The following is a 27,468-nucleotide window of genomic DNA, read 5'->3' on the forward strand; positions in this document are numbered from 1 at the left end:
CTGATGGAGCCTAAAAAGGACTTTTAAAACACTGGATCATTTTGACAGAATGGGATTACAGAGTGGCTAGCCATGCAGAGATGGGAGCAGATAACCTCCAGCAGATGCTGGTGACAGGAAGGTGAAGATGGGCTGGGGATGGTACCCTCTTCACCTCTGGGTCTTCTTGCAACCAAAACAACTCGTCTCACTGCACCATAAGGCTTTTCCTTGCTGAAACAACCTGTTCCCCAGCAGTGCAGTCAACCACAAAGCAGCAAGAGAAGGGCACCCCCAGGGAGGAGTGCAACACCAACAGCAGGGATGAAGCGAGGTCTGACTTCTCTCCCAGCCCACAGCTGGCCACGGCAGCACCGCGTGGAGCCCAGACCCTTGCTGGGGCTCTGCCCCGGACACAGCACATGGAACTGCACCCAGCGCAGCACTCTGCCCGCAGTGCTCTGGCACCGATCCTGCACTGCAGTGCCAGGTGGGCGAAGTTTTAGTCCCAGCCTCCCTCACTCCCGCTGCAGCATGGACATCGTGTGCGGGCTCAGCCCAGGCAGAGACCTCTCTGAAGAGCTCAAGAGGAGCTGCATTGCTGCATTCCAAGAGAAAGAGGTGCCAGCGGTGCTGCAGGGAGTGATGATGAGAGCTGAGACTACAGTCCTGTTCCTCTTTCAGTCAGTCTGGTTTTACACCACTGTAAACTATATTTAACATTGATGTAGACAGTTTAACACTCTGTGCTTAATCCTCAGCCGGGCAATCAACAGCCTGTAGTACTGCTTGCTGATTTTTCATTTATGAAAGAAAAGTGAGAAGCAAGCAACCAAAAAGCAATTCAAAAGTCAAAGCACTTAAGTTTTTCAGCTGCTAATAGCTCAGAACCACTTGCCCGTTGAGTCTAAAGTAAGGGCAATAGTCTTCTATCACCATCTCACATTATTTTTCCAATAAACAATAGATATTCTTGCAGTAGTAGTGACATTGCCACAGCACAGTTATTTTAGAACTGCATAGTTCAATAACAGCAAATCAAATTATGGATTTAATTTTCCTTCACAGACAGAATAGTTACCTCCTTGGCTTTTTCCTTCAAGGCAATAAGCTGGGAGGTGTTAAATCCTGAGAGAGTCCCAAGATATTCCACATTTCTGTCAAAAGTCCCTGCGTCCATGCATTTCAGTTCCTGAACTGACCAAAAGACATTTGCTTCTGCTAATTTAATAATTTCATCTGAAGAAGGAGCTCTGGTTCCCAGGCAATCTGGAAAAAACGTCAAATATCAAGAGTCTTCTTCAAGCAGACTCAAAAAAAAAGAAATCAAAGTAATACAGAGATTTAAGAGAGTGACAGACTATGAATTAGTCTGCAGCTGATGTGATACAGATAAATTAATTATCTTGCAATGAAATAATTTCTTTAAATATTTACATTGTTGATGTAAAACTGGAATTTGCCTAATTTGCAAGAAATTGATTATATTCTTTGTCTTCCAACGGCAGTGCAAGCTGGAAGAGGAAACAGGAGCAGATATATATTTCAGAACAGTTACAATATAGGATGCCACAACAAAACTAAACTCTGGATGTGTGCAGTAAGAGTAACCAATATCTTGCAAGTTTCTTTCAAGTCTAATTCTCTAAAGGCATCAAACCCCAGGCAAGGGTTTATTCTGAGGTAAAACCACCATTTGCTGGGAGCTTTGCTTCAGTAAGGATGAAATGCAAATCTTCAGGATGACCTTGGTGGAAGTCTCCATATAGCTGTCATTGTTCACAAAAAAATGTTGCAGCTGAATAAACTTCACGATGAAACAGCCCATATGTGAATCCAGCTCAACAGGAAAGTAACAGACAGAGGTCCTTTTACTCTGAAACACCCTGACAAAGATGTATGTCTTGTAAGACTCATCTGACATTTAAACAAGGTGAAGACAGAATCTGGATGTGTCAGAGAAACGCGGAGCTTGTTCTTTATGTCAAATGTGTTGTTAAAATGTCAGGATCTAGAGAGGTCTGTTCACTTACAAGAGAACTGTTTGGGCAGACAAACTCCATTTAAAAATCTTATTTACGGTCAGGTTCTGGCCCTATGCATGATCAAACGAAACAGCTTCCATTGTGTGTTTTAACAAATCCTGGTCTTTGTTGGCATAATCTACCTCTAATACTGACGGAAAGCAGAAATTAGAATCCTAATGTGGTTGCTTACTGCTCTCTCTCCTGTCACTAATTTAGGAAAACCTTATTAAACAATTACCTAAACCAAATAATCCCTACATGTCTTCAGACACAGTCATTACCAGTAAAAAGCAAGGATTTCACAGATGCTGTGCCTGAGCTAAGCTCCCCACGATAAATAAATTAAAGCGAGGATGTACAAAGTAGATTTGTACTTTGAAAGGAGGCAGAGAAGAGATTTATTTGCATCAAAGGAAGCTGCAGTAGTGGGAAGAACACTGAAAAGATTGAATCTGTTGAGCAAACGAAAATGTTGTTCAGCTTCCACTGTACCAGCTGATGTTCTGCTCTCCCTTTACACCGCCCTCTTGTGAAGCTGCATTGTTTCACTTTCCCCTGATGCAAAAGGTCAGCTTTTATCATGTAAATACTACCCATCCAGACACAATACAGTTCCCTTCCCCAAGGCACGAAAACCTAATATTTTGTGTTCTTGGAAAAAACATTGATGTTGTTATTTGTAACACACCAGTTACATTAGCGGGATTACAGAGGGAAATACTAATTAGACTCCTGGCTCTGCATCCTGTATCTGATGCTACTTCACTCTTCCTTTTATATGATTCTACATAATCACAATTAGTTTGATGAAGAACATATTCTATATATAATATATTATAACATCTCAGTGCTTGAGGTGAGCAACTTGAATTCTTTTTCCAGCACTGCCACTGCTTTCTGGTAGCATCCAGGACACACGGTTCCTGAGTTTTGCCTCATCCATTCCATCTTGCCTTAAGTGACACTTTTGTTTTTATCTTGATGTAGACATAGATTGTAAGAACTCTGTCACTGGTAATTGTTATGTTATTAATATTAGCTCACAACTGGACTGGGAAACGTTAAATAGCAGGTTGGTTGCATGATGAGCATCACTATTATTCTAGAGCCATTTTCATAACACTCAATTTTCCAGTGATTTACAAATACACAATAAAACTTCATTCCTTATTGAAACCACCATGTGAGTTGTGTGGAGCTGATACACTTATGTTTGGTAACAGAACTTCAATACCACACTTGGTCTGCAGAAGTATCGTTTCTTTGACTAGCACAAACAATCCTGCAATTTTTAATCTCCCAGACTCCCCCCCAGCTGAGTTCGTGCACCCCAGTGAAGAATGAAAAGCCTCCATAGCCCTTGGAGTCCTGTTGTGCTTTGATAAAGACCATTAGCTTCACTGGCAGGTTTGTATTGGTCTTGCAGTGAAGGTGGGACAGCTCTGTAACTGCCCTGGATGTGAGTCAGTCTGATTAGAGAAGTCTTTGGGACTCACATTCTTGTGATCCACAGGCCTAAAAAAGCACCCATAAGGACACAAGCATACTGAAATACCTGATGGTGAACCTACAGTCCTGTGGCTCATATTTAAAGAAATAGGATTTATGATCTGATGGTTTACTTTTTGAAGGAAGAGTGAATTTCATGCATACAGCAGGACTAACACTCTGCTATTCTACCAGCTTGATTCTGCTTTCTGAAAGCATGATAATTGTCTAATGACTCCTCTGATCAACAGAGGTCTTGGGTTTTTTTCCAACTATGCAAAAATACAAATCTGTAGAACACCCTCTGTCTCTCTCTGTATATGAATACCGCATTATCAGGAAGAAATTCATTCCCAGAGTCACACAGTCATTATTCAGAGTTGCTGTTACACAAGCAGATGGATTTCCAGAGTGGCTCAGGGCTTGCTGAAAGCTTGGACCTGTATTCTGTTAGGCACAGAAGCAGTGGGGAGATTTTCAAAGACAAAGGTAGACAGAACCAAACTCCTTGAAATTGTTGGGGTCTAAATTCCCATTAGCGCTTTCAAAAGCCTCCCTGCAGCAGGGTTGTTTTCCATGGCACAGGATAGCATAGCTTAAAAATTCTGCCTGGATGAATTTCAAGTAAGCGAAAGAATACAGTTATTGTAATAATAGATTAAAGTCAAAATATGTACCTTAAACAAAGCAAATGATCCATTTGTCACCAGAGCTTTTAATAGATTAGTTTGATTGCTAATTAAAACACCTTTTAGATTATAACAAACTTTGTCCATTTGGACAGACAAAAAACAGTGCCACCAAAATCAAATTTAAGAACAACCCAGTTAACATATGCTCAAGTCTGGCAAAGTATTAACTATGTGGAATCTTTTGGCACAACAGCAACTTGTCACCTTCAGAGCTTTTTAATTCAAAGATTTTCACTTAGACTCAAAGGAAAGTAAAAATAAACGAAAAAGTAAAAGTAAACAAACCCCTCTAATTCAAATCATTAATCTTTTCTCTCGTGCACTCAGGAACATCCCAGGAGATGCTTAACCATGCAATCCTGTAATGAAATAGTTTCAGAAATTGGTCAATGCATCAGACAACTACAGGCAACAGAACAAAGACTCTCACTGCTTTTGCTAAAAGTCTGAACCTCTAAGTTACTTGATTCTTTACTTCTTATTGTCCAGCTTCTCAGAATGCACTTGATGACAAGGTGAAACAAAAAGTGTGTTTGAACTGCACCATCACAGCCCAAAATGGCACCGTGGTAAACCCGGCGCTTTGCACAGACAGAAGGTGAAATACTGACCAGGAATGGTGAGAGATGATTCGATGTTGGCAGTGGCATTGGAGACTGATTCAAACACAGTTGACAGAAGCTCTTCAGCTGAAGAAACTGGTCCAATTGTCTTTGCTATTTGTAAAATTATATCTGGGAACTTCAAAAGAAAGAAAAAACAAGACTTCTTTCTCCCTTTCAAAACAAATCAATTTGCAGGGAAAGACTTGTCCAGACCTCAGCAAAATAGGGGTTAATAATAGCTCTGCCTCCTTCCTATTTGTGCAGATGTCTCAGAAGAGGAGAATAAATTGTCTACTACTGAAATGTCAGCAGCATATGTTTGAGGGGGGAAAAAAAATAGAAACAAAGCAAATTCTGAGTGATTCTCCCTCCTGTATGCCCTCTCAGGTTCTGGCAATACCTGAGCGCTGCCTGACTGGAGTGTGTGTCCAGATCCTCCTGTAGCAATGAGTTCCACCATTTCAGTATGCGCACTATGGAAAGTACTTTATTCTGTTTGTCTTAAATTTGCCGGATGAGTGGAAGAATTGAGGATAGGGACCCAATTAAATTATGAGAAATAACTTTAACCTGTTCACCTTTTTTAGGCTTTTTTGACCTCCCTCCTCCACCCTGCTAGACACCTCCCTTTCAGCTGAAGAGTCCTACTCTATTTGGTCCATTATGAGCATTAACTCCTGAGGAGAAGTTGCTGACTGTGCTCACATATTTCTGCTGAAGAATGAATTCCTCATTCCAGTATAGTTTACTCCTATACATAAAAATTATAACATTATAAGAACTAAAGAGGGCAAAGAAACTACCAAGTGCAATGCTGAGGCTATCAGTTATTGTTGTGTGTGCTACACTGGCCCCAGGGCAAAGGGCTACATGAATAAATGCCAATTTGATCAGTATGATCCCAGCATAAGAAACATAACTTTTATGGTTGGAAGGTGGGGGAATGGAGGAAACAACACTACAAGGTGTAAAGTACTAAAAATGGTTGAGTCTGCATCACTATAAATGCACCATTTTTTTTTTCTACATGACAATGTACAATTATCATTGTATACGTGCAAATAATTGCTCATACTACCATTACTTTCAAGAAGAAATCTCAGAAATGTTGATGGAGTCAAGAATGTGTGAAACATCAGCACATGGTTCCTTGCCAAGAGAATTCTTTACCTAGTTTAGCATTCAGGTCACATAATTTAGACTGCATTATGGCATTCACAAATCCAAATTCTAACATTATCTTTTCCAAATTATAAAACTGTAATCAAAACATACCTTTTCAGCAAGGACATTTAATTCTCCTTTTGACAGCAGAGCTATGAATGGTCCAACATCCAATGTTGTTTCAGCTGTCCAGTTGTTTGGGGAGCTGAAGAAATATTTTGGAAAATTATATTTAAGAATGTTTACACTCAGAATTATACTAAAACTTCAGAGTTTTTCTTATACTGTATCACATAAGAAACACTGGCACTTCTATGCCACTGTGAGGATTAATGCTTATTAACATCAGATTGCATTTTCTCATCTCCTGTGAAATATAGGGCATTAGTGGAATTCTCAATATATTCAGAGAAAGCCTTCAAATATTGTGGTAACGGAGATCTCTCTCCCTCAATAGTCATAGTATCCTTAGCACTACAGTGTTCAAGCAAAGAGAAATAATTATTTATTTTAAGGAAAATGTACCATCTTCTATCAGGTTCATACTCCAATAGTACTCTGCAAAATGGTATCAAAAGAGAAGTAGAAATGTCATAACCAAAATTGAAACCATCATTTTTCCAAGAACCTTATCCTACGGACCAATGTGGCTAATACTTCAAGCAAGCAATACTTGCCAGTACCTGCTTATAAATTTAAAAAACTGTCCTCTATTCCAATATTTAACTATTTGCAGGTATACAGGGGCTGTTTTTCATTGGCGTTGGGCAACTGTAACTTCCTCTGAGGTCAGCAGGAGCTGTGGGTGCTCAACATTTCTGAAAAACAGGTCCCTGCACACTTAGGCGAAGTGGACAGCTTCCCCCTCATTCTGAAAAGACTGAGTTCACTAAACAGTTCAGGAAAGTAACTCAGTGTGGCACCAGTCTGCTGCTAATGCTGCCTTTTTAAAACTAAGGGACAGAAACACAAAACACAGGTGATGGAACAAAGATTTAAATCCCTACCTTATTAGCTCTGTATTTGTGCAGCCTGCTATTTCATTCAACTGCAATGTCAAGAGTTATGGAAGGCACATCTAACATCCTGGAGGGCCACATCTAAGGACATTTAAGCCATTTCTGTGTGAGAGATCAATTCTATCGTAGGTACCATATCTCTTGAAATAACATGCTAAATCATTTGTAGGAATTTCAGGTCTTAAAAATTAAGTTCAGATTCAGTTCTGAGTGGTGCTGCGTGTTTCAAAACGGATGTAGCTTAGCACTGTGCAGGTTTGGGCTGTTTGTTTGATACAAATCTGACAAATGTTAGCCAACCCAGTTGGTGGTTGACTTAAGAAAGCACTTCGATAACTAATTTTCAGCCTGAAAGAGCCTGAAGAAGATGGTAGTAACAAATCTGTTAGTAGTGCATGTTCTCACACAAAACTTGTTTTGGTTTGCTGCTCCACTCTGAGGATGTTTGACCAGACAAATACTTTCTAAATAAAATAAAGTAAAATAAAATAAAACAAAACACAATGCAATATTATTTGGCACAGTGTGTCATGATTCAATAAAATGAATCTCTATCAAGATAAATGCACAAATGGGATCTGCTGGAAAATAAAGCTATTCCATTACCAGAAAAATTCCTGCTAAAAAGAAAGAGCAACTAAAATGATTACGTGGATCGAGTGACAGACTTAGGGGCTGAAGGGATGGTTAGAAACTATGCACTCAGCCTCCCTTTTCAAATGCAAAATACTTCTAAAAGACAATGCATGAGAGAAACAGTATATTTTTCCCAGATAGAGGGTGGCTTTGTTTTTTGCATGACTGATACAGCAGACTGACACAGTGTAGTTCCATCAGCCTCCTCATCTGAGCCATTAATGACATCTAACACGCTGTCTGCTTTGTAGCTTCAGTTGGTTGAACTTTATATCCCTCTGCTTCTTCTCTATCTCTCTACCATTGCCACAGGTGCTGGCAGTCTTCCTTATTTCTCTTCTAACACCAGCATGCCGAGTACCCCACTTCCATTACATTCCTGCACCATTCTTTACCTGTACTGCCCTTTCTCTCACCATGCCAGAGTGTGTTTCCCTGCCCCTCCTCAAACATTACACTTTCTCTTCTGTTCCTCTGGGAATTAAGTCATGCAGTGTGTCCCGGGGGTTGTATTTTGTTCCACAGTTATCATATTACACACAAGAACAGAAATGTCATTCTAGTGGACAGAGACCCCAAGCTCGGCCAGCGATAGTTTTCACTGCAGTTCTATGTGGGCAAAGCCAATGGTTGTTATTTACATGGCTTAACCATCAGCATAAGCAAGGCGGTATATCTAATACCTTACCCATATAACTCGAGGAGTTTGTCTTTAATTTCAGTCTTTTGCTCATGGTTGAGCTGTTGGCAGAGTTTGAATTGATGAAGGGCTGCTGCCATTGCCTTCAGGGACATTCTGCCATGCAGAAAAGCTGGAGGTAAGTGGCAGATTAGATTTCCAAGTAGGTCAACATCATATTCATCAGTAATGGAGCCGTTCTGAAACAAGAAGCGTTTACCTTGTTGGCGTAGTTAATCTTTGCTCTTGCCCTATATCACTCAACTGCATCACAACACATTTAAGCTCTGTGACCCTTTAAGGAACAAAGATACAACAGTCTGCACTGGCAACTTAATCTACAATTTATGCCAAGACTGCTTTATGCTTTTTGCTTTCACCAGTGCAACTGGTGATATTTAATAAGCACTTATCAGAGTTTTCTGTGCAGTCTTTATTCCACACTGAAGCACACATAAAAAATAATTAAAACTAAATCTCCTGCCACAATCTCTATGTCCAGGTGACCACCAGCCTCTGCAGAGGTGCTGCAAGTTCTGCCTGGCAGCAGAGCCCTCACGTGGGCCTTTGAGGCAAAGGGGCCACAAGCTCTCGCTGTGGCTTAGCTCTAAGGGGTTTCTCAAGCAGCTGCCAAAATGCTAGGGATTATAGGGCTGCTAGGTATGTATCAGGACATGAATATTCACAGCTACATCAAAGAACCAGTTTCCCCTAAAAACTGGCAACCACTGGAGTCGAGGAAAATTGTTAAGGAAGCTACAAAAATGTTTCCTTAGTCAAGGAACAATAAAATTGAAACAGTACACAAAAAACCCCATAAGAATACAGATGGGTAAGCCAAGAACCTATGTAGATGGTGACTGACATTAGTGTATGAAATGCAGTGCAGTACTATGTGCAACCAGACCACAGAATGGCTGGGTTTGGAGGGGGCCTCTGGAGGTCTCCCGGTCCAACCGCCCCGCTCACATCAGGCCAGGTACAGCAGGTTGCTTGGGGCCTTGGCACCGACAGCTTCCCCGAGCTAGGCGAGAGTCTAAGCTGCTCTTGCCTGGGACAGGCAGACTGGAGAGTGCAAGTTGTCAGGATAACTTTGTGATGCACCACATGGAAATAAAGTGAGAGAAAGCTAATAAAGCACTCTCACTTATTTTGGCATTGTCAGTGGCTAATTACAGATCACTTTTTTTGCAGCTCCCCTTCCACTGCTGACCCCTCCTAGCCGCACCTACCAAGCACTCCTGCACTTTTTGCAGGACTGTGTTCTTTTTGTGAAGGCTTGGATTCAAAAGGTGCATCTCAGTCTTCCCCAGACTTGCAATGAAAGGGACACACAAAGGGCCTGAGACATACTCCAGGTACTCAGTCCTGCAGGAAGAGATCAAACAGTCTCAGAATGTAAACCTGACCTTCGTACACCCATAAAATCTGTGATGACGGAAAAATTTAGGGACCAGTCTGGACCTGTAGAATTATAAACCGGCCAGGCCAGAAAAGTTGCAATCAATCCACACCTTACTTTAACTTACATCTTTTCTTCCAGTTCATCAGCACAATAACCTCCCTTTAAACAATGTCTAAGGGTCATACACAGCTGCAAGTGGATGAAAGTGATCTGAGATGCTTTAACACCATATGAAACAAGATTGTCTACAGTTCAGAAATTTTTCCCTTTTCTCCTTTTTATTAGGAATAATTCTCTGATGAATGAAGATGTGGTGGGTGGGTTAAGAACAACAAATAGTTTTAGAGTAGGCTTCCTTTTCATCAAAGTCCAAGAAGGCTTGCCAAATTAAACAAAATTATGCTCTTCTCCACACAGAGTGTCAGGCAGCCTTTGCCAATAAAGCCACAACCCAAAGCTGTGCAAGCCCTGTTGGCCCTGACCAAGCAACATGCAATGATCGGCCAAATAACTTGGTGCTGCAGTTTGTAGAATGCCTTGTATTAAAGTCTTTCTATTATTATTTTATTGTTTTTAAACAGAGTAATGCCTTTTCAAACAGAATCCTTTTCTTACTTTTTTTTTTTTTCCAATTAAAAAGAACCCAGGAAAAGAATAGTTCTCATTCCCTTTTATCCCTTTAAGCATGTAGGAAGAAAGAAATAAAGAAAAAGGAGAATTAACAAGTTGTACAATTCAGGAGTTCCTATCAAGGTACAATTATTTTTCTTTTTCTAAATAAAATAGCTGTCACTGAATATTACCTGACTATTTACATAATGCAAAGTTTTGCTAACTTACAAAAATGTCTTTAAACACACAGAAATGTTTTTAACCATACAGACCAATATGCTTTGGCAATACCCAATGGCTTTGTCTTACATATCCACTCTCAAAAAAACCCCCTAAACAAATAGGCAAACCAAGTTTCATAACCTAAGGGGGAAAAAAAAAAGAAAAATAAAAAAGAAAAAAAAATCCACTATAAAGTGCATCTAAGTTAGTTTTGTGATTCTAAACAATTATGCTCAAGAAAGCCCAATGCATTAACCCCTTTACTTTAGCAGACATCAGCAACAGCATAAGCAGCCATGTTACAAGCTTTTTCATTGCTGCCACAGCACTGCACCGTGATTCAGTTTGTGCACAGAGCGCTTCAAGGGGCACTGATTTCAGAGATGCAAGTAAATTCACAATTGTGATAAGAATGGGCTACACTAAAAGATATCAGGTATTACCAACTTTCACTTGACACAGATTTTGGCTACAGTCAGTGTCAACTTTTTATAAATCACCATTTGTTTGAATCACCACCAGGTTATTAACAAAGTGCTCAGAAGGACCACTCTGAGTGTACTGCTACAAATGCAGTAACTTAAGGTGTCATAAGATGTAACTTACGGAAGCACCAATAAGAGGAAAGGAGGAATAGACGCATTGGAGACTTTCCAAAACTTCCAAGCCAAGCAATTAACCTAAAAGCAACAAAAATTTAAAATCTTAAATATTTGTAAACTTTGAGGAATAATGAAAATATGGTTTATTACAATTTATAAATAAGCATATATAAAACTGTGCATATTATCTTCAGAGAGAATTTTTCTCTGGCTTTTTAAAAGTAGTTTAGAGTTTTCTTCTTGTAGGCATCAGAGATCTAATATCCTACATTTGTGTGCATTTGTATGTTTTCAAAACTTTTTTTTATATATATTTCCAAACAGATTACTCATGAAATAGCAAGTTGGAAGGACTGTAGAAATTTCTTGCAATTTGTAAGTGACAAACAAAATCGGCAAAATGAAGTATGATAACAGATGAATATACACATAAAAGATTTAAATGAAATAGGTTAACAGACAAGTTCGCACACAGAAGATTTTGAAAAAAAAAAAAAGAAAATACAATTAACCAAATTCTAATTTACCTACAGTTTGGATATTGGGTAGTATGTTTGTGTAACAAAGTATTTTTTTGTTTTTACCTGATGGGGAGAAAGCAGGTGAAGATTTTTTTCAAAGAACTTAAAAGTGTTTAAAAAAAAGTCTGTGCCCATACTTTCGATGAGTTGACAAGTTACTCCTTTCACAAGCTGTCCCGTGCTGATAGGAAAAGCAAAGTTCAATCTTGTGCATATTTAAGCAGGATCTAGTTCTTACTCCCCACAACCATGTCCCAAGATACCATTTCTTGACCACCTCTCTTTCCCCTTTCTTGTAAATGAAAGGCTATTAAAAGTAAAAATGTAATTACATTGAAAAATATTGACAGAGCCTTAAAATACCAAAACCTCTGCAATGCTTTGATCCAGATTCTGGATTTGGAGACCCTTTTTAATGAGGAAGATGAATTATCCTGTGATACCAAGGAATGAATAAACATAAGACAGTACAAAACAACCACATAGTGTTTATGTTTATCTCAAAGCTGCTCTCATCACAAAACTAGACTTAAACTCCATTTCAAGAGAGACTATCATCCATACCTTAGCAGGTCAACAGGATAGTTTTTCTTAGACAGTAATTCGTACAGATACAAAGCCTGAAATAAAACCCACCACATTTAAAGTTAAGCTTAGGTAATTCAGTTGTAAGAGGCAACATCTACTGCAAGGTTTTTGTATGCTTAACTCTCTTATGTACTCTAAAGGCATTTCTGTGGTCCAGTTTGGCCAACCAAAAGGTTTGGCACCCAGTGCTGAATTTTTTCTTCACCAGACATCACTGACTGGCACTATGGGATAATGTTAAACACGGCCAAGGCACACAAGTAAAGAGTAATTTAGGTTTGAAGAGACCTCTGGAGATCATCTGGTCCAATCTTGCATCTCTCTGTACAGAGCTAAAGGGCTGATGGTACATGCAGATGTCTAGAATACAGTACTGGAAAGAGAAAATTTATGTCGCAGAATCTTGAAGACTTTTAAACTCACCATACTAATGCTTCCCTTCTGTAACACTGGCTCACAATGCTGCCTAGGCTCTAAGTGACCTCTCGTTGTTTATGCCAAGATATATTGGGGGCAGTTCCTTCCTTTTACCTATGTTCCTTGAACATGTATGCATTACAACACTGTTCCTATCTTCCCACCATACTAAACTGCAGTAGAATGGGAACTGCATAATAATTTTTACCTGGCTTCTTCTTAGTTCTTTTTCTTTCATCATTGAAGAATTATATCCCTTCTGCTTCCATAAATCAGAAAGAGATATTTCTTTGAAGAAAGCTCCTTGTATATCTTTTACTGATGAAGAAAAATCTCCAGATGCAGTTATCTAAAAAGAGGAACAGATAAATACATGGCATTTCAGAACTGATGCTTAGATTTACAGGATTTGCCCTTCTTTCTATTCTTTGTAATATTTCTCTTAAGAGGATAAAGGAAAAACCATGTCAGTATTAAAAATGCCACAGGACAAAGCATGAGACAGCCTTCCAGATATACTTGGTGTTCAGACAAAACACTGGAATATTAACCATTGAGCTATAACACATATTTCAGCAACAACCTTTTCAACCATGCTCTGCATGGTTATTGTGCTCTTGTGCAGAAAGAACCTGCTACACACTCAAGTTTATAATCACCTTCCTGATGATCCCTTGCTGTTGTGCAGGTGATAAGTCAGATAAATATTGGGATGTCGTGCCTCGAAGAATCTGAGAAAGCTCCTTTGGGTTCATGCTGTAGAATGACTGGGTGCTAATACCAGTTACCAATGCACCCATTTGACTGACATTATAAAATGATAAAACCTGCAGAGATAATAGCACAAACAAACAAAGTTTTCTGGCTTGTGAACAGCAGATATATTTAAAAGCAAAAGTTAATAAATAAATCAAAACTATTATTCTTGAATACTTAATACATTTCTTGCCTGTGGATGCGCTTTCCTCAGATTTCTTTCAATTCAGACAAGACAGTCTAGGGAACAAATGTGACAATTTTCTCAGAGGGTCCTCTTTTTGAAACTTCAGAGAGGACCCTGATTCCTTCTATTACAGTATATTTGAATATATAGTCTGGGATCTCTGATCATGCAAATTCTGCCTAGGGCAGTGAGACAGACAAAATAATATATACAACTGCAAATTTTTTTGTTTGATTTAAACAAAATTTTCAGACCACTAACAGTACTAAAAAGAAGTCTTGTAATAAACTTCTCAAAACCTACAGTTATCATTGAGAAAAAGCCATTTCCATTTTAAAAACAGAAGGTAGGAAAGCTATTAGAGGTACCTTTTCATAAGAGAGGTATTTACTGGATAAAATAATAACTTGGCTTTTTGCCCACCCAGAGACTTGGTTTAATGTTGCAATGGCATTATGCACCGCTTCAGGTGACAAAGATTCCAGCTGACTTGAAGTTAGCCCAACCACAGCATCTGACAGAGATCCAAGGATATCATTCAGTGTCTGGTTTTGCATGGCAATGTTCAGGAGTTGAGATTTGAGCTAAAGTAAACAAAAAAAGCACATGGGAAATAAAAATCTGCCAAGAACCAATTTTTATTATCACCCAAAACCTAGAGTTTCTAGAGTAGGCATTAGCAAACATTTAGTGACCACATACGTCGTAACAATTAAAAAATAGAACCACAAGTTGTCAAAGGAATAAGGAATGGGAGGAAAGAGAATGAGAAAAGAATGAGCACTGTAAAAAAAAAAAAGGGCTTTTATTCTTTGCATTCTATGATCGAGAACTATTTCCACTTATTTCTTAGACCCCAGTAATTTTTCTCTTTTTTTCTTTCCAAATTCAAGAAGAAAAGTCTCTCCTAATCTCTGTTTTCAGGATTAGGTTAGGTAAGAAGAACAAGTATTGTACCCACCTTCTGAACCTCAGCCTGGAAACCTCTCAGTTGATTGCATTTAATCATTTGGTGAAGTAAAGCCCGGGCCACAGCAGCACCCATCTGTTCCATGTCATCATAAAAGCAAACCAATAAACCTAGCCTATATAGAAGAAAATACATAACTTCTGACATAAAAGGTGTCATTCTCAGGAAAATGAAATATGGTATGGTATGGTATGGTATACCGTACTATACTAGTGCTCAAAACGAGTGATTTCTGTCTGTCACTAGTGCCTTTAACCACAATCTTTAAAACTCCACATGGCCTGAAATTTGGGTATGAGACATATGTGCTGTTCTCTGTATTCAGCTGAACTCTACCCAGATTGCTTGTGCCATCAAAAATTTAACTTTCCTGGTTCCATTTATCCATGGCTGGATTTTCCTAGCTAACGACTCCGCTCCCCTTGTCAGAATTTGCAGTATAATCTCTGCTTTGAAAGGGATGGAGGGCTAAATAAGTCTCTAGAAGTGGCTTGCTGAGTTCTTATCTGGATTGATTGGATGTTTTGAACCCTAAATCCTGCTTGTATTTCACAGGCAACATAATTCATTCATGAGTCAGAGCAGCAGCTAGAGCATTACACAGCCTCTGTATCGTTTCAGGTTTAACCAAAGCCTGCTGTATTTCACATCAAACATACGCCTGGCCGATGGATGGACCTGTCCAAATGAAACACTGGCTAGGAGAAAACACACTGTCTTAGTTGTGCCAGCACAGCAGTGTGCAAGGCAGTGTCGTGAACCAGATGTGGAGCTCATTTTCCTCCCCAGTACCTATGCTGTCATACCAAAGTCAGCATTTCCACTAACCTGTGTAAAACACAACCACAACCATCGCTGATGGAGAGGAGCAGTCATAGCACCAGGAGCAAGCACCTGCTGCAGTGGCCTTCTGCCTTAGCCCTTGTGCTTATTTACTGCCATTACCTGCAGCCCTGCAAAGGAGATCTGAATCGTGCATTGCCCTCTCTGGACTTTAACCTTCAGAGTGATGGTGATGGATTTGTTTGTAGGAAGCCTGAATCTGTCCTGGGCACTGTGAACAACTAGACTTTGCTTTCATAATTGACACAGGACAAGAACCTACAAAGCCCAGCTTTCCTGATACAGTCTCTTGTTTTTTAGCAATCCAGTGTTGCAGGCATAGGCAGAATCGAGGCAATAATGCCCAGGTGTGAACTAAATCAACAGCAGACAATGCTGCAGCACTATCACAAGCAGTAAAATTCTGCAGCACAGAAAGGCTTAGCTTTTCATTCCTCTAGTCCCTCAACAACAGCCTGCTTAGCGATAAAACAAAATACTGCTTCAGCGGCCCATCCGAATTCATGGGACATCATTGAACTAACACACAAATCAATGAAACAGCTATAACTGCATTTTTATAACAAATAATTACCTTCTGATGCATTATTGCGTAGCCACCAAGAGCTCTTCATCTCCTTTGGGATTAGTAGCAATGAATAATACTGCTTCTTAAAAGTGCATTTAAATCATCAGTATGGTTAAAATGAGTAATATAAAATAAGTGTGTTGTAAAAATGGAATATATTAAGGATTATGGAGCATGACATTTCTCTCATATGTGAGAATGTGGTACCTCTCATGAGCGGTAAAATAATTTTTAAGATTTCTGACACTGAAATTTAGAGTGTGGGCATAATTCTTCTCTCGCTTACATCTCCGACAATCAGCAATACTTCATGGAAGTCAGTGAGTTATACTGCAATAATGACAGGAGCTCTGAAGCCATAAAGCATATTCTCCATTAGTTTAAAACACCAAGGTATCCCCCGAGGAGACTACAAATAACTTCAGACAGTGGTGTCTTGGGAATAAATACATCAATTTATACGACAGTGTAAATGTAAGTGTGGAGTACAGCACTTTCTCACAGGTAGCTCATGCTCACTGTGTACTTACGAGTAAAAGCAGTTTACTTTTGGTTTTTTGTTATTGTTAAAGTATGTTCAGGGCTGATTTGACAGCCCTGAAAATGCAGCTTCCTGCTTACACACAAAACGGTCACACGCATTTAAACGTGGCTCATCTCTGCCCTGAAGGACAGGAAGAGGACAGCAGGACGGGCTTTACGCCTCTTCACTGTGTGGCCTCCATGACAGCCACGCCAATTAAAAACCACTGGCAGTCCTGGGTGGCATGAACCATGATTTCCTCCTTAAATCATAAATGTAACATGATTTCCATAAAACACCTCTATCTTCTGCAATTCAAACAGCCAAGGCAACTCACGTCCCACTATCCAATTTATTTTATTGCTGTAGTGAACAATGTGATAGAGCTTTGATTGGGTCTCCCAGAGACTGCTGTAGTCCTCCTACTAATACTACAGACAACTCCTCACTGCGGAGCAGAAGACAAACTATTAGCTAACTAGGCACACCTCCAAAATTTCATAAAGTAGCAATTCGTCACTGTTTCTAATCAGGGTTGGATTTCAGCCTAGACTTTTCTGCTGGAAGGAGAAAGCTATGCCACGTCAACAACTTCATCAGCTACTTATTGCTCCTCTCTTTTCTCCTTACTTATTCGTTCTCTCCACACACAGCCATAAAAGAAAAAGAAAAGCAGTCTTGCCTGTAGATAGTTGAAGTGTTTCTCATATCAAATCCTGATGAGTTTATTCTTTCCAAGAAAGCCTGTGCAAGCTCTGGTGTGATATCATACACTGTGTCCAACTGCTTTGTTGCATTGTCGTAACTAATGAATAGTCTTATCTGACCAGTACAAACAAAATCATGCATCAGCATTATGAAACAATTACAGTCAATAAAATATGTTTGACACTCTAAATTAATTGACTCCATTTATGTTATAGAGAAAGAAAGAAGATAGATTTGGATAAGATTATTTTTGAATGCAAAGCTGAGTGAGTGACTCTCCGTCAAACTGTCAAATAATTTGAGGGTCTTCTGTCATTGGTCCCTATCCTTCTTTCAGTATGACTCACAGAAGTCTGATACAGATAAATAATTACATACTAATGACAGACATGTTCAAATTCCAGAAGGAGAAGAATATTTGACAATGGATTTGGATTCAATTTATATTTAAGTAATTAAAATATATAAACTTATTTTTCATGTTTAAGTTTGCAGTTGTGTCCACATTGTTTGTAGCTGACATCATTTGACAATGACATATTCAACAACATTTTGTTACTTACTTCACTGAGACTAATTTTCAGAAATTCTTCTAACGGGAGATGGACCATGTATCTTCCCAAAATCCATAAGTTTTCTGCACTGACCCAAGAAGTCGATTCATTGAATTCTGTTTTGTACAAATAAATACTCACTACAATGCTAAGAAAGTAATTATTTTTCAAATACATTGTACCCAGTATATTGTTATTGGTAAATAATTTAAAAAAAATCTGCAAATTGGAAAAATCCTTAGCATAGAGAGACAGATTCCCTCCATTAGCTAGATTTTAGTGACACATTTTTATAAGCCCATACATCTTTTAATGAAAATGAAACAGTGATCCAAATGTCTCACATTTTCTCATATGAAAATGATTAATGTTTTATGTTGTTGAAATAGAAAATGGATAAAGTATGGGACAGGGAAAATAGTATTAAATATGGAGCAGCACTTTTAAAATGCAGTTTTCGTAATCAAATATATTATTTAAGAACACCAGGAAGGCATGATACTTTGTAAAACTTCATACATCTTCTATATTATTATTGATGATAACAGTAATTTCAGCAATATGCAATAGCAATAACGGAGAAAATTAAAAACCATTCATACATCTACATGGAAATACGTTGGCAAAAAAACACAAAATACTGCGTAACAGTTAAAAAATATAATTCATTTAGTAACATTCTCCCAAGGACTGAAAATGAAATCAAGATTCAAATAACCCTGAGAAAAAAGTATTTATGGACTAGCTGGGCACTTTGAGCCACAAAGACAGAGTCATAATTGGGATGACTCAACGTTTGATATCTCTGAACATATTCTTTAGCAGCACTGATACTCACAACTCTGTTAAATTAAATCATCAGTGCATTTTCCGGGGTTTTCAGTATCTGATAAAAAACAGCCTATAAACATCAGAAGCTGAAGAACCCCATTTAGTAAGTGATTTTTTTGAAAACACAGATCTAAGCTCCTTAGCTGAGACAAGATGATGCTCCCAGCAGACCTGTCTGTCAAGCTTCAGTTTTTTGAAGTGATATTACCTCCCATTACCAGGAATATTAAAGGAGTTGAAAGATACGATAGAAGAGTTAAACAAAAACTATCACCATTTAAGGATGTTGACTGTGGTCAGAACAGACTTGCAGTCACTAACTATGGTACCCATGATCCCCAAAAGCTGTTTTGTTATTTTTAAATAAGGTACAAAATTCAAAAGTTACAGCCTCCTGTTTTTGCAAGGGCTACCAGCATGCTTCATCTCTGAACCCCTCAGTGTTTGTAATATGAAATATGCAAGAACTGGCTGAATGGCAAAGAAATTTCTTGAGAGGTTTGACTCTTAAGACACAGAAGCCACATGTCATCTCCTGCTCCCCCAGTGACCCAGCTGCAGGGGCTGCCTGACACCGCGGGGAGAAGTGCTACGATGGAAAAGCCCTCTGCATTTCTGCAGGCACAACAGGGACACAGCGATGAGCTCTCTGTCACACAAACCAGCAGAAATGCTTTGGAGGGGGGTCCATACGCACCACAACTATGAGGCTTCTTTCAAGTTTCTTTTCTGCTGAGCTTCAGCGAGGAAGATGCTGCTTCTGCAAGAGGGCTGATCCCTTCCCCAGGTGGTCCCAGTGCTATCCACGTATAAAGTGAATAAATCTGACCATTGCAGGACTATTCTGTTGTCCCACACTCCATGCTGTGACCCGTGGTGTGCAAATATACCTGAGTGAGCTTTAGATTTGCCAGCCTGGATGTTGGTAGCAGTCCAAGTGTGCCTGCTCAGGGCTGACAGGTTCCACAGCTCACGCTACCAGACCTAGCTGGTTATCAGTGCACACCAAGTACCTTCAGGAGTGGATTCGCCGCATCTGCACCGCTTTGCACTTGAAGCAGCAATAAGGAGGTGAGAGAGGCACGGTAATTCTCGGTTCCTCCTCAGCTGGGTCATCTTTTACAAACTGAGAGTTCACTAATGTTTCAAACACCAACCAGGATGTCTGATGCTGTGGGATTTCCCCAGGACTGCTGAGTATCGTCAGGCAAGTTCTGCATCTTTGCTTTCCCAGTAATGCACTCGCAGTAACACCACCTCATAGCAGCGTCATGAACTTCCTCTCTAGGACTTAATGGGTTACTCTAATATTTTGAAACAGCAGCACTCCCAGCAACCAAATTTAGCTCCACTGAAGCAAGTGGGCATTTTGCCTTTGACTTCCAGGGAAAAAAATCTGAAAGTCTAAAATGCTCCTATGACAGCACTGCTGGGATGTTCACTGAAATCCAAGCACTGATTCTGACGCATCAGTGCTGCTGCTGCTTTACAGCCCCCTCATGGAGCCTGTCCCTGCACTGTCCCAGCTGTGGCACATCTGACATAATTAATATATTACGTTTATTGTATTCTGGAGCAAAAGTATTCAAGACTGCTACTCTTAAACAGGTCTGTGTTAAATTTGGGAAACAATTCCATACAACAGATAGGCCTTTTGCTGACTCTTTTATAAGAGAGAAGAAAATACTTTGTACATTGTACATAACATACCACTCATGTTATAGGATTTTTGTAGAATCTGCTTCATCCAGCCGTACAGAGCTCTCTGTGTATTTGCTGACGTTTTGTCATAGAGGTCCTTGAATACTGTTGATCTAAGTTATACAAGGGCATGTTAGTTCACTAATGAGTTAACTATATTTTTTTTAAATCATGCACATGCACAAATATGTTTAGAAACATCAACACATAAACAGAAAGCTGTATTTTTGAAAAGAGACTGAGACCACAGAGTATTCTCTTTTTAAAAGTATATATAGTCAGCAAATACTACATGGTATTAATTGTGTCTGTAAAACAAATGGCTTACAAGTTTCTGAAAGCATCCTCCTGCAGAATGTTTGGGAGGCTCCCAATGACATCAGGTTGCAGATAGTTCACCACTGATACACGCAAAATCTGGCTTAGGATATCCACACAGTCCAAAGCACTCAGAGCCAAAAAGCATTTATCCAGTGTTACAAGGAACAAGGTCCTGTTTACTCCTGGGCTTTGAAAAATTCTCTCTCTAGTCTTGTCCCAATCAAGAATAAGATTTCCCATTTCCTGCAAGCAGCAAAGGGTTAAAAGAACATATATTTGATTAATTTAAAATATTGTGCATTTTGAGACCTGACAGAAGGCACTCTACAAAAATTACGGTGCTGCTCTCACGAAAAATAGCTGCAAAATACTGCCTGGTAGCATTACTTCAGATAATTCCTTTCTGGCATTGGCCAGAGACCAGCTTGAATATTTTGACAAGATCAAAACTAAAATCAGAAAAATAATCCGAATGGCTGAAGTTGTAGTGTGAAACTAATTAATGAAAGAATTACTTGGAAAAATGAAAGGATATCGGACCTGAATGGGTATTAGTTCACACATAGTAATACAGATATGTAGACATCTCTAGAACAGACCTTTCCATGTGGTTATTTCTTGCAAATGTTACTACAGACATCCCCTTGCAGACGGGGCAACATCAAAGAACCAAGCCCAGGGAATAAAGTCACCCTGTCTGGGTGTGGATTATTAGGTTGCTTCATCTCACAAGCCGATGTGTCCAGGACAGGCTGTTCAGAGCTGATAGCCCTGGGCCTGGTGATTTGTTCAGGCAGTTACCAGTCCTGAACAACTGGGTATGCTCTTTGAGATGACAAAATTTACAGTTTATTGAAAGGGCTCGAGCTCTACTGCTCCGGCTCCTAGCGCACGCTGCACACCCACCCTGTGTGCTTCGGCAGCAGGAGCTGCACCACCCGTGTCTGAATAGTGGATCATACAGTGTTTGTTCTGGGCAGCCACCTCATCCCTCTGGGGAAACACTCTCCCTCTCTCCCAGATTAATCTCCACCCCCTCAGTGATCCCCAGGCTGCAGTCCCTTCCTCCCAGCAGGGAAGGTCGCAAGTGTTCTCACACATCAGGCTGTGATCCCACCCCGCTGTGGAGATCCCCTCTGCAGGGGTGATGCTCCCTGCGCAGCACCCACTGGCTGAGAGAGAGATGGGAACGCACCACAGAGGCAAGCAAATGATGCTATGCTCTCTCCAAATTGCCTAACAATTTGCTTGCACACTCCCATAACTAATTAACAAGATAATTAATTTCACCTCCTTTAGTCATCCTGGCTCTCCTTCTAGCCACTGAAGAGAAGGAGATACTCCCTGAGAACAACTGATTCTACCTACCGTAGATACTTGGGTGGGAAGGTAAATCATTCTCTGGAGATGCATTTCTCTCCACTGAATACAGGGGAAGTGCAGACAACTGACTTGGACTGGGCACCAAACTTTTAGACAATTAGAATTAAATGAAATAAGTCCAATCTAAGGAGAAGGGCTCCTGGAATCTAACCCAAGCCAGCTAAGTAACTGCATGGCGTGCACTGCGAGACCCTCAGTCTGGCCCTTTCCCATTGACAGCAGCTTTTCTTTTTCAAAGTGCAAAGTGACTTACAAGACGGTCCTTTCTGCTGTTGAAGAGGTACTTCATTGCAGTTTGGAACTGCTGCTGATCAAGCTGTTGAAATTCAGATAGCAGTTGCCTAGGCTGGTATAAAAGGTTCTTCAGGTAACTTTCTATGGACATCTGAAGTATAGAAAAATATGTGTAATATACATAAAACTTGTACTATTGCACTAGAGGCATCTTTTACTCCCTGAAAATCTCCACTTGAGGAAAGATAAGTGCTTAGCTCCTGTATTGTCTGTGTTGTCAACGAGTAAATTAACTATACTCAACACAAATTGTAAACTAAAATAACCTAAACGTAATTCTGAAATACAGTAATTTTTAAATCCTATTCTTGGCTTCATGAGTGAGTCCTCTCCAGTGAGCCATGTAACAAAACTGCCTCAGTTTCTCACTTCATAAAACAAGAGTAATAATGCTTTTCTGCTTCACTCAGCAGAGCTGTGAAAATGAAACTTTTAAAGAGCTCAAAAAAATCAGGTACCGTGTGGATATTATTATTACTTTAAAAAAGGAAGGAAATGTGCAATTAGATGGGAGGAAAAGTCTGTACCAGGTCATAAGGCAAAAATATTCTCTCTCACATCAAACTGCATTACCAGTTAACAATCTCATGCCTGTTTTGAAAAATCTAAGGGGAATTACACCATTGGAACAGAAAGCACTGTAAGGCTCATTAGCACCAGACTGGAGTGAAATCCCTTCTAATTCCTGACAGAATTATTTCAGAATTGGTTTGGAATTTGAGTTGAAACTGTTCTTTGTTGTCTTTGCTTAGCTTGAATTGCCACCAACAAATATTAACATAGTTAGGTCCTTGTTGTCTAGGAGGTCCAGGCCCGATTACAGCCTTAATAAATGCCAGCTGTTAATAACTCTATCTATTAATAAATCTGAACAAATGGGAAGAGGCAGTGTTAGTCTCCTGTAGGTTTGGAGGAGCTGTGACAGTGAAATGGAGCTTGGGAGATGGTTTGAGTGCTGTGAAGCTGCATGGCCATGGGCTTTTGGGAATGCCTGAGGCTCAGAAATTGCACATTTGACACTTTCCTTTTTCAGAGTGTGTGCAGGGAGGAGGGAAGGGTTCAGGTTTTGATTAGCAGGCTACAGCTCCACTGAAACTAGCTCACAACTAATCATAATGACCAGGGATAGAGAACGACTATTTCCTATATCACGTCCACTTTGATTAATTTATGAAAATTCCAATTTTAATTAATTTTTGAATTCAGAGGAGCTATAAAAGGTGGATGCAGTTTGTAGAATGCTCTGGAGCCTCTCATTCCATCAGAAGCAGTGCAAACTACAGCCACAGTCAAAATCTGGAAGAAACCTGCCATTTTCTGGAGAAACAGCATGTGTATAGACAATTCAGAAACAATCACTGAGCATAAAACCTCCTAATTTCTGCTTTCCATAAGAGGAAAAGCAAAAAGATCATTTTTATTATTATTTCTGCCTGCCATGCTTCTGCACTCTTTAGGGGAAACAGACAACCAAAAACCCTATTCCTATTCCCTATTTATCTGTAGATCTGTTAGTTATCTCTAGTATTTACAAGCTAGTTTTGGCTACAGAGATAGGTTGCTTTTAAAATTCCTTTAAAAATAAAAAATATAATGCATTTTAAGTGGCACAAACCTGCAGGCTGCTAAGAGTAAACATAAGTTCCTGGGAATGAAAATACGCCATGACTTTTGTAAGCGTATCTGCTGTCCAGACATTAGAACTGTAACAGAAAACAGGACAAAAATGCCAATAAAATAATATAACATGTAAAATTGCAGATTACAAGACAAAACAAGAATAAGAAAAGCAAACGCTGTTACTAACACCATGACACAAGTACTCAGCTTTTTCACCTAACAAGAGTAATAGCCGACCTATTTAATGGAATGAAAACCTGTGGTTCAATGAGGAACAGAATGAATTAGTTACGGGGTTTTTAATCTAACTCCACAACCACCCACAATAATCTCAATTTTCCAGCATGTTGCTATTAGTACGATCTCCAGGCATAAGACAAGCTGTGCTGTGGTCAGTCCAGAGCTATTGGTGTTCTTCCTGGCATCCTATTGTGCCTGTGCTGATCTGCTTGTAGGAAGAAAGTGCAGTGATGACTGTCTGCTGCCCTTCCCTCAGCACAGTCATTAATGTCAGTGTGTCTTTACACAGCCATTGATTTTTCTCAAAATGTGTAGGAGTGGAATTGTGTTTGAGGCTTATGCTGCTCTTTCAAATTTAGACAAAATTAGCAAATAATTCAAAAGTCACCAGAAGCTGGAGGAAGTGAGATGGATAGGCAACGGAGCAGAACTGAGAGAGGGAGATGGACAGAAAGCTGGAACTGCACCTAATTACCTTAAGAAGCCATTCTGAAACATACGAACTAAGTTAATTATCAAAGCTCTTGAAAACTGTAGCAGGTATTTATTGCCAGCCTCATTCTATGCATGCTTTTTGCTTTATTGTGAAAAACATCTTTTTCCTTGTTAAGAGGAAATACTTCTCATGGGAGATCTAAATCAAAGTAATCACATGTGTCAATCTCATTCTATCCATAATGTTCCCATTTCTGTGGAAATTCAACAGATCATATCAGAAGTGCCAGATAATACTGAAAAATCAAGCTGGTGAGAGTAATACATTACCTCTGAAAATGAAGTATATCAAGGAGGGCTATACATGAAAAATGGAACATAAAAAGTTATGGTGAGATACTGAGTTTTAATTCCTTTTAGAAGCATAAGTGGGAACAATTTTGTACATTACCATTCAGATATTTCCCAGTTATTACTTCCTCCTAAGGAAAAAATGATATATATAATAAGCCATTATTTTTAATTATAATATAAAATGTTAGTAGAGAGATCAAATAAAAATACTAACCACAGCTTTGTGTAATAAGGGAGGTAGATCTGTAAAAGATTATTCCGTTATTAAAAGCTGATTTAGTGTTTTACCATTCAACTCTGTTATACAAAATTACATGTATTGTATGTAGTGATCAAAACTATATATATGCACATATAAATTATTTATAAGCGTTTAATGCAGTTTTTATTAAATGTATTTACAGAAAAACAGTGAAAATAAAAGGCTATTAAATAATAAGCAACCGTCGTTAAATTACTTGCTGGCATGGCTCCATGAAGTCAAGAGAGCAGAGAATACACTCCTAGTTACTACACAGTACTCCATCTATTGTAGTACACGTAGCTTTTTCCATCCACACAAAATGCATCCCTCGTACAGGAGTTCTGTCTTACCTTCAGAGTTCTGACTGTGTATCTCAGCATGATTCACTGATATCAACAAGAAACATATCTTCAAAAGTCTGTACATTTCTTCTACTGTTTATTAGAATCAGAAGATATTTGGATTGAAAAGGAAAATAAAAAGAACAGAGTCAAAAGGCAATACTCACCCAAAATTTTCATAGCTATAAATCAGAGACAGCCTAAGCTATGGAGTAGAGATAGAGATCGGAATGATCTAAAAATGCCTACGCCCAAGCTTTACATTTAGAACTTTTTCCAGGACAAGAGACATATTTTATGCAAATACAAGTCTGCCAAGTATGCATGTGCATCCAGATTTATTTCCCTTTTACCAAATAGCTCTTTTAATTTTCTTCCTAGTAGCACCATTTATTTACTAAGCCACATTCCACCTAAATATGACTTAAATGCAGTTTTGTTAAAGCAAACAAATCCTTTTACACTCAGATAAAATAGAAAAGTAATAGAGGGAGTGAAAAAGGAAACAGTAAAGAAGCTCCAAACAGCCCCTAAGCTTTTTCTCGCCCGTCAAGTTGCCTGCACAATTACTGCAGACTTGGTCTGGGACCTTCCATTTGCAGATCTCTGAACTCAGACGGAGGGAGGGCCGGGCCCCTCCTGGCCCCACGCCAGTGCAGGGTGCTCCAGGCAGGCAGGGTGAAGAAGCGCTCCACTCCTCTGCTGCCGGCACTCTGCAAAAAGGGGGAAAATGACCTTACGCCCTTCTGAAGCAGAGGGAAAGCGACACATTTGGGAAACGTTTAATACAGAGAGGATTTTCTGCCTCTGCACCCTCAGCCCGGCCCAGCCGTCAGTCACCATCCCCACAGGTAAAACAATTAATTAATCTGAGATATTAGATGGTGTCCTGCTCAAACGATTGCAGCTTCTCACACCGGGATTAGTCCCTGATTTTAACAAATAACAGGGGGCCCTGTTGGCCAACTTTAGTCTGACCCTGAGATGACTTTGTCTCTTCTCTCCCTTTCCCTCGTTTCAAGCATTTATCTGCAGCCACACTTAGTTTCTGCATTTCCTTTTGGTGCTGAATTTGGATTCACTCTTTTTAAGTTCTCTACCATGGCCTGAGTTACTGATCTGGACATTTGATAAATACGAAAGCCTTTTTCAGATTGTTTAATCTTACGTATCAGCACAGTACTCTTTTATAAAAATGTCTTTCAGCAGCCTCTAGCAATACTTCAGTCTATTGCAAATACTTAACTCCAGTCTTGTAACAGGAGTGACTCAAATTGACAGATGATGAAAAATTTAAACATCAGACTTTAAGAAACTGTTGCCTCTGTCCTGTTCTTGCACACACTGAAACCCTTTTCAGCTATTCTTTTGGGAGTGCCACAGTACATGTCTCTCATTCAGACGTATCTGGTTTCCTAGACAATGAACTTTCTTGTGTTTGTTTCTGCCTTTCCCCTATTAATTTTGCAGTAAGGTTTGATTACTCTGCATAGTTTAAATCAGGCTACCAACATCAATCCTGATTTGTTTATTCCAACTCACTTTGATCAGGGAGTGTATTTTAATTAAAGCATGCTAAATTAATACATAAAGAGATTAAATACTAAGGAAGGTGCTTTTTTATCTTAAGTCCAGTGGACAATTAGCAGGTGCAGAAAAAGTCTGCTGTGAAATAGCCCTGCTTGATAAGACAATCTGTGTGATGAAATAGTTCCTTCTGTCAGTGAAACTAGTCTGTTTGCAGAAGTTTACTGCAGCTTTTAGACAACCCCAAAGCACCCTGTGGGGACCTCTTGCAGATCCCATCCAGCATTTCCCCTCAGGTCACTCCTTGCACCATGGCAGCATAAGCTGCGATCAGATCTGAGATGTCAGCCTTGGAGGACTCTCCAGTTATAAGGAGTTCCCAGATTGTCTTCTCCTCTTGCTCCCTAAACAG

At 39.5% G+C, this 27,468-nt stretch overlaps 1 protein-coding gene across 1 annotated transcript in view; it reads right to left on the minus strand.

Annotated features, from left to right (window-relative positions):
* Positions 1-25,614, minus strand: part of OTOA (otoancorin) — a gene marked incomplete at its 3' end in the record, with an annotated part of 33,109 nt that extends 7,495 nt beyond the window's left edge. Inside the window, exons 1-22 of the mRNA XM_010073613.1 lie at positions 25,539-25,614; positions 25,159-25,187; positions 25,042-25,072; positions 24,921-24,948; positions 23,911-23,998; positions 22,255-22,386; positions 20,626-20,861; positions 20,307-20,410; positions 17,775-17,881; positions 17,186-17,325; positions 14,561-14,684; positions 13,968-14,183; positions 13,316-13,483; positions 12,865-13,005; positions 12,216-12,271; positions 11,715-11,832; positions 11,135-11,208; positions 9,522-9,657; positions 8,299-8,489; positions 6,067-6,160; positions 4,798-4,927; positions 1,061-1,248 (exon numbers count right to left, since the gene is read on the minus strand). Coding sequence (XP_010071915.1) covers positions 1,061-1,248; positions 4,798-4,927; positions 6,067-6,160; positions 8,299-8,489; positions 9,522-9,657; positions 11,135-11,208; positions 11,715-11,832; positions 12,216-12,271; positions 12,865-13,005; positions 13,316-13,483; positions 13,968-14,183; positions 14,561-14,684; positions 17,186-17,325; positions 17,775-17,881; positions 20,307-20,410; positions 20,626-20,861; positions 22,255-22,386; positions 23,911-23,998; positions 24,921-24,948; positions 25,042-25,072; positions 25,159-25,187; positions 25,539-25,614 — 2,607 coding nt within the window. The remainder of the gene's footprint in view (positions 1-1,060; positions 1,249-4,797; positions 4,928-6,066; positions 6,161-8,298; positions 8,490-9,521; positions 9,658-11,134; positions 11,209-11,714; positions 11,833-12,215; positions 12,272-12,864; positions 13,006-13,315; positions 13,484-13,967; positions 14,184-14,560; positions 14,685-17,185; positions 17,326-17,774; positions 17,882-20,306; positions 20,411-20,625; positions 20,862-22,254; positions 22,387-23,910; positions 23,999-24,920; positions 24,949-25,041; positions 25,073-25,158; positions 25,188-25,538) is intronic.
* Positions 25,615-27,468: the final 1,854 nt, after the last annotated feature.

This window comes from Pterocles gutturalis, unplaced genomic scaffold (genome assembly GCF_000699245.1).
Source record: "Pterocles gutturalis isolate BGI_N339 unplaced genomic scaffold, ASM69924v1 scaffold26512, whole genome shotgun sequence".
Taxonomy (NCBI): Eukaryota; Metazoa; Chordata; class Aves; order Pterocliformes; family Pteroclidae; genus Pterocles; species Pterocles gutturalis.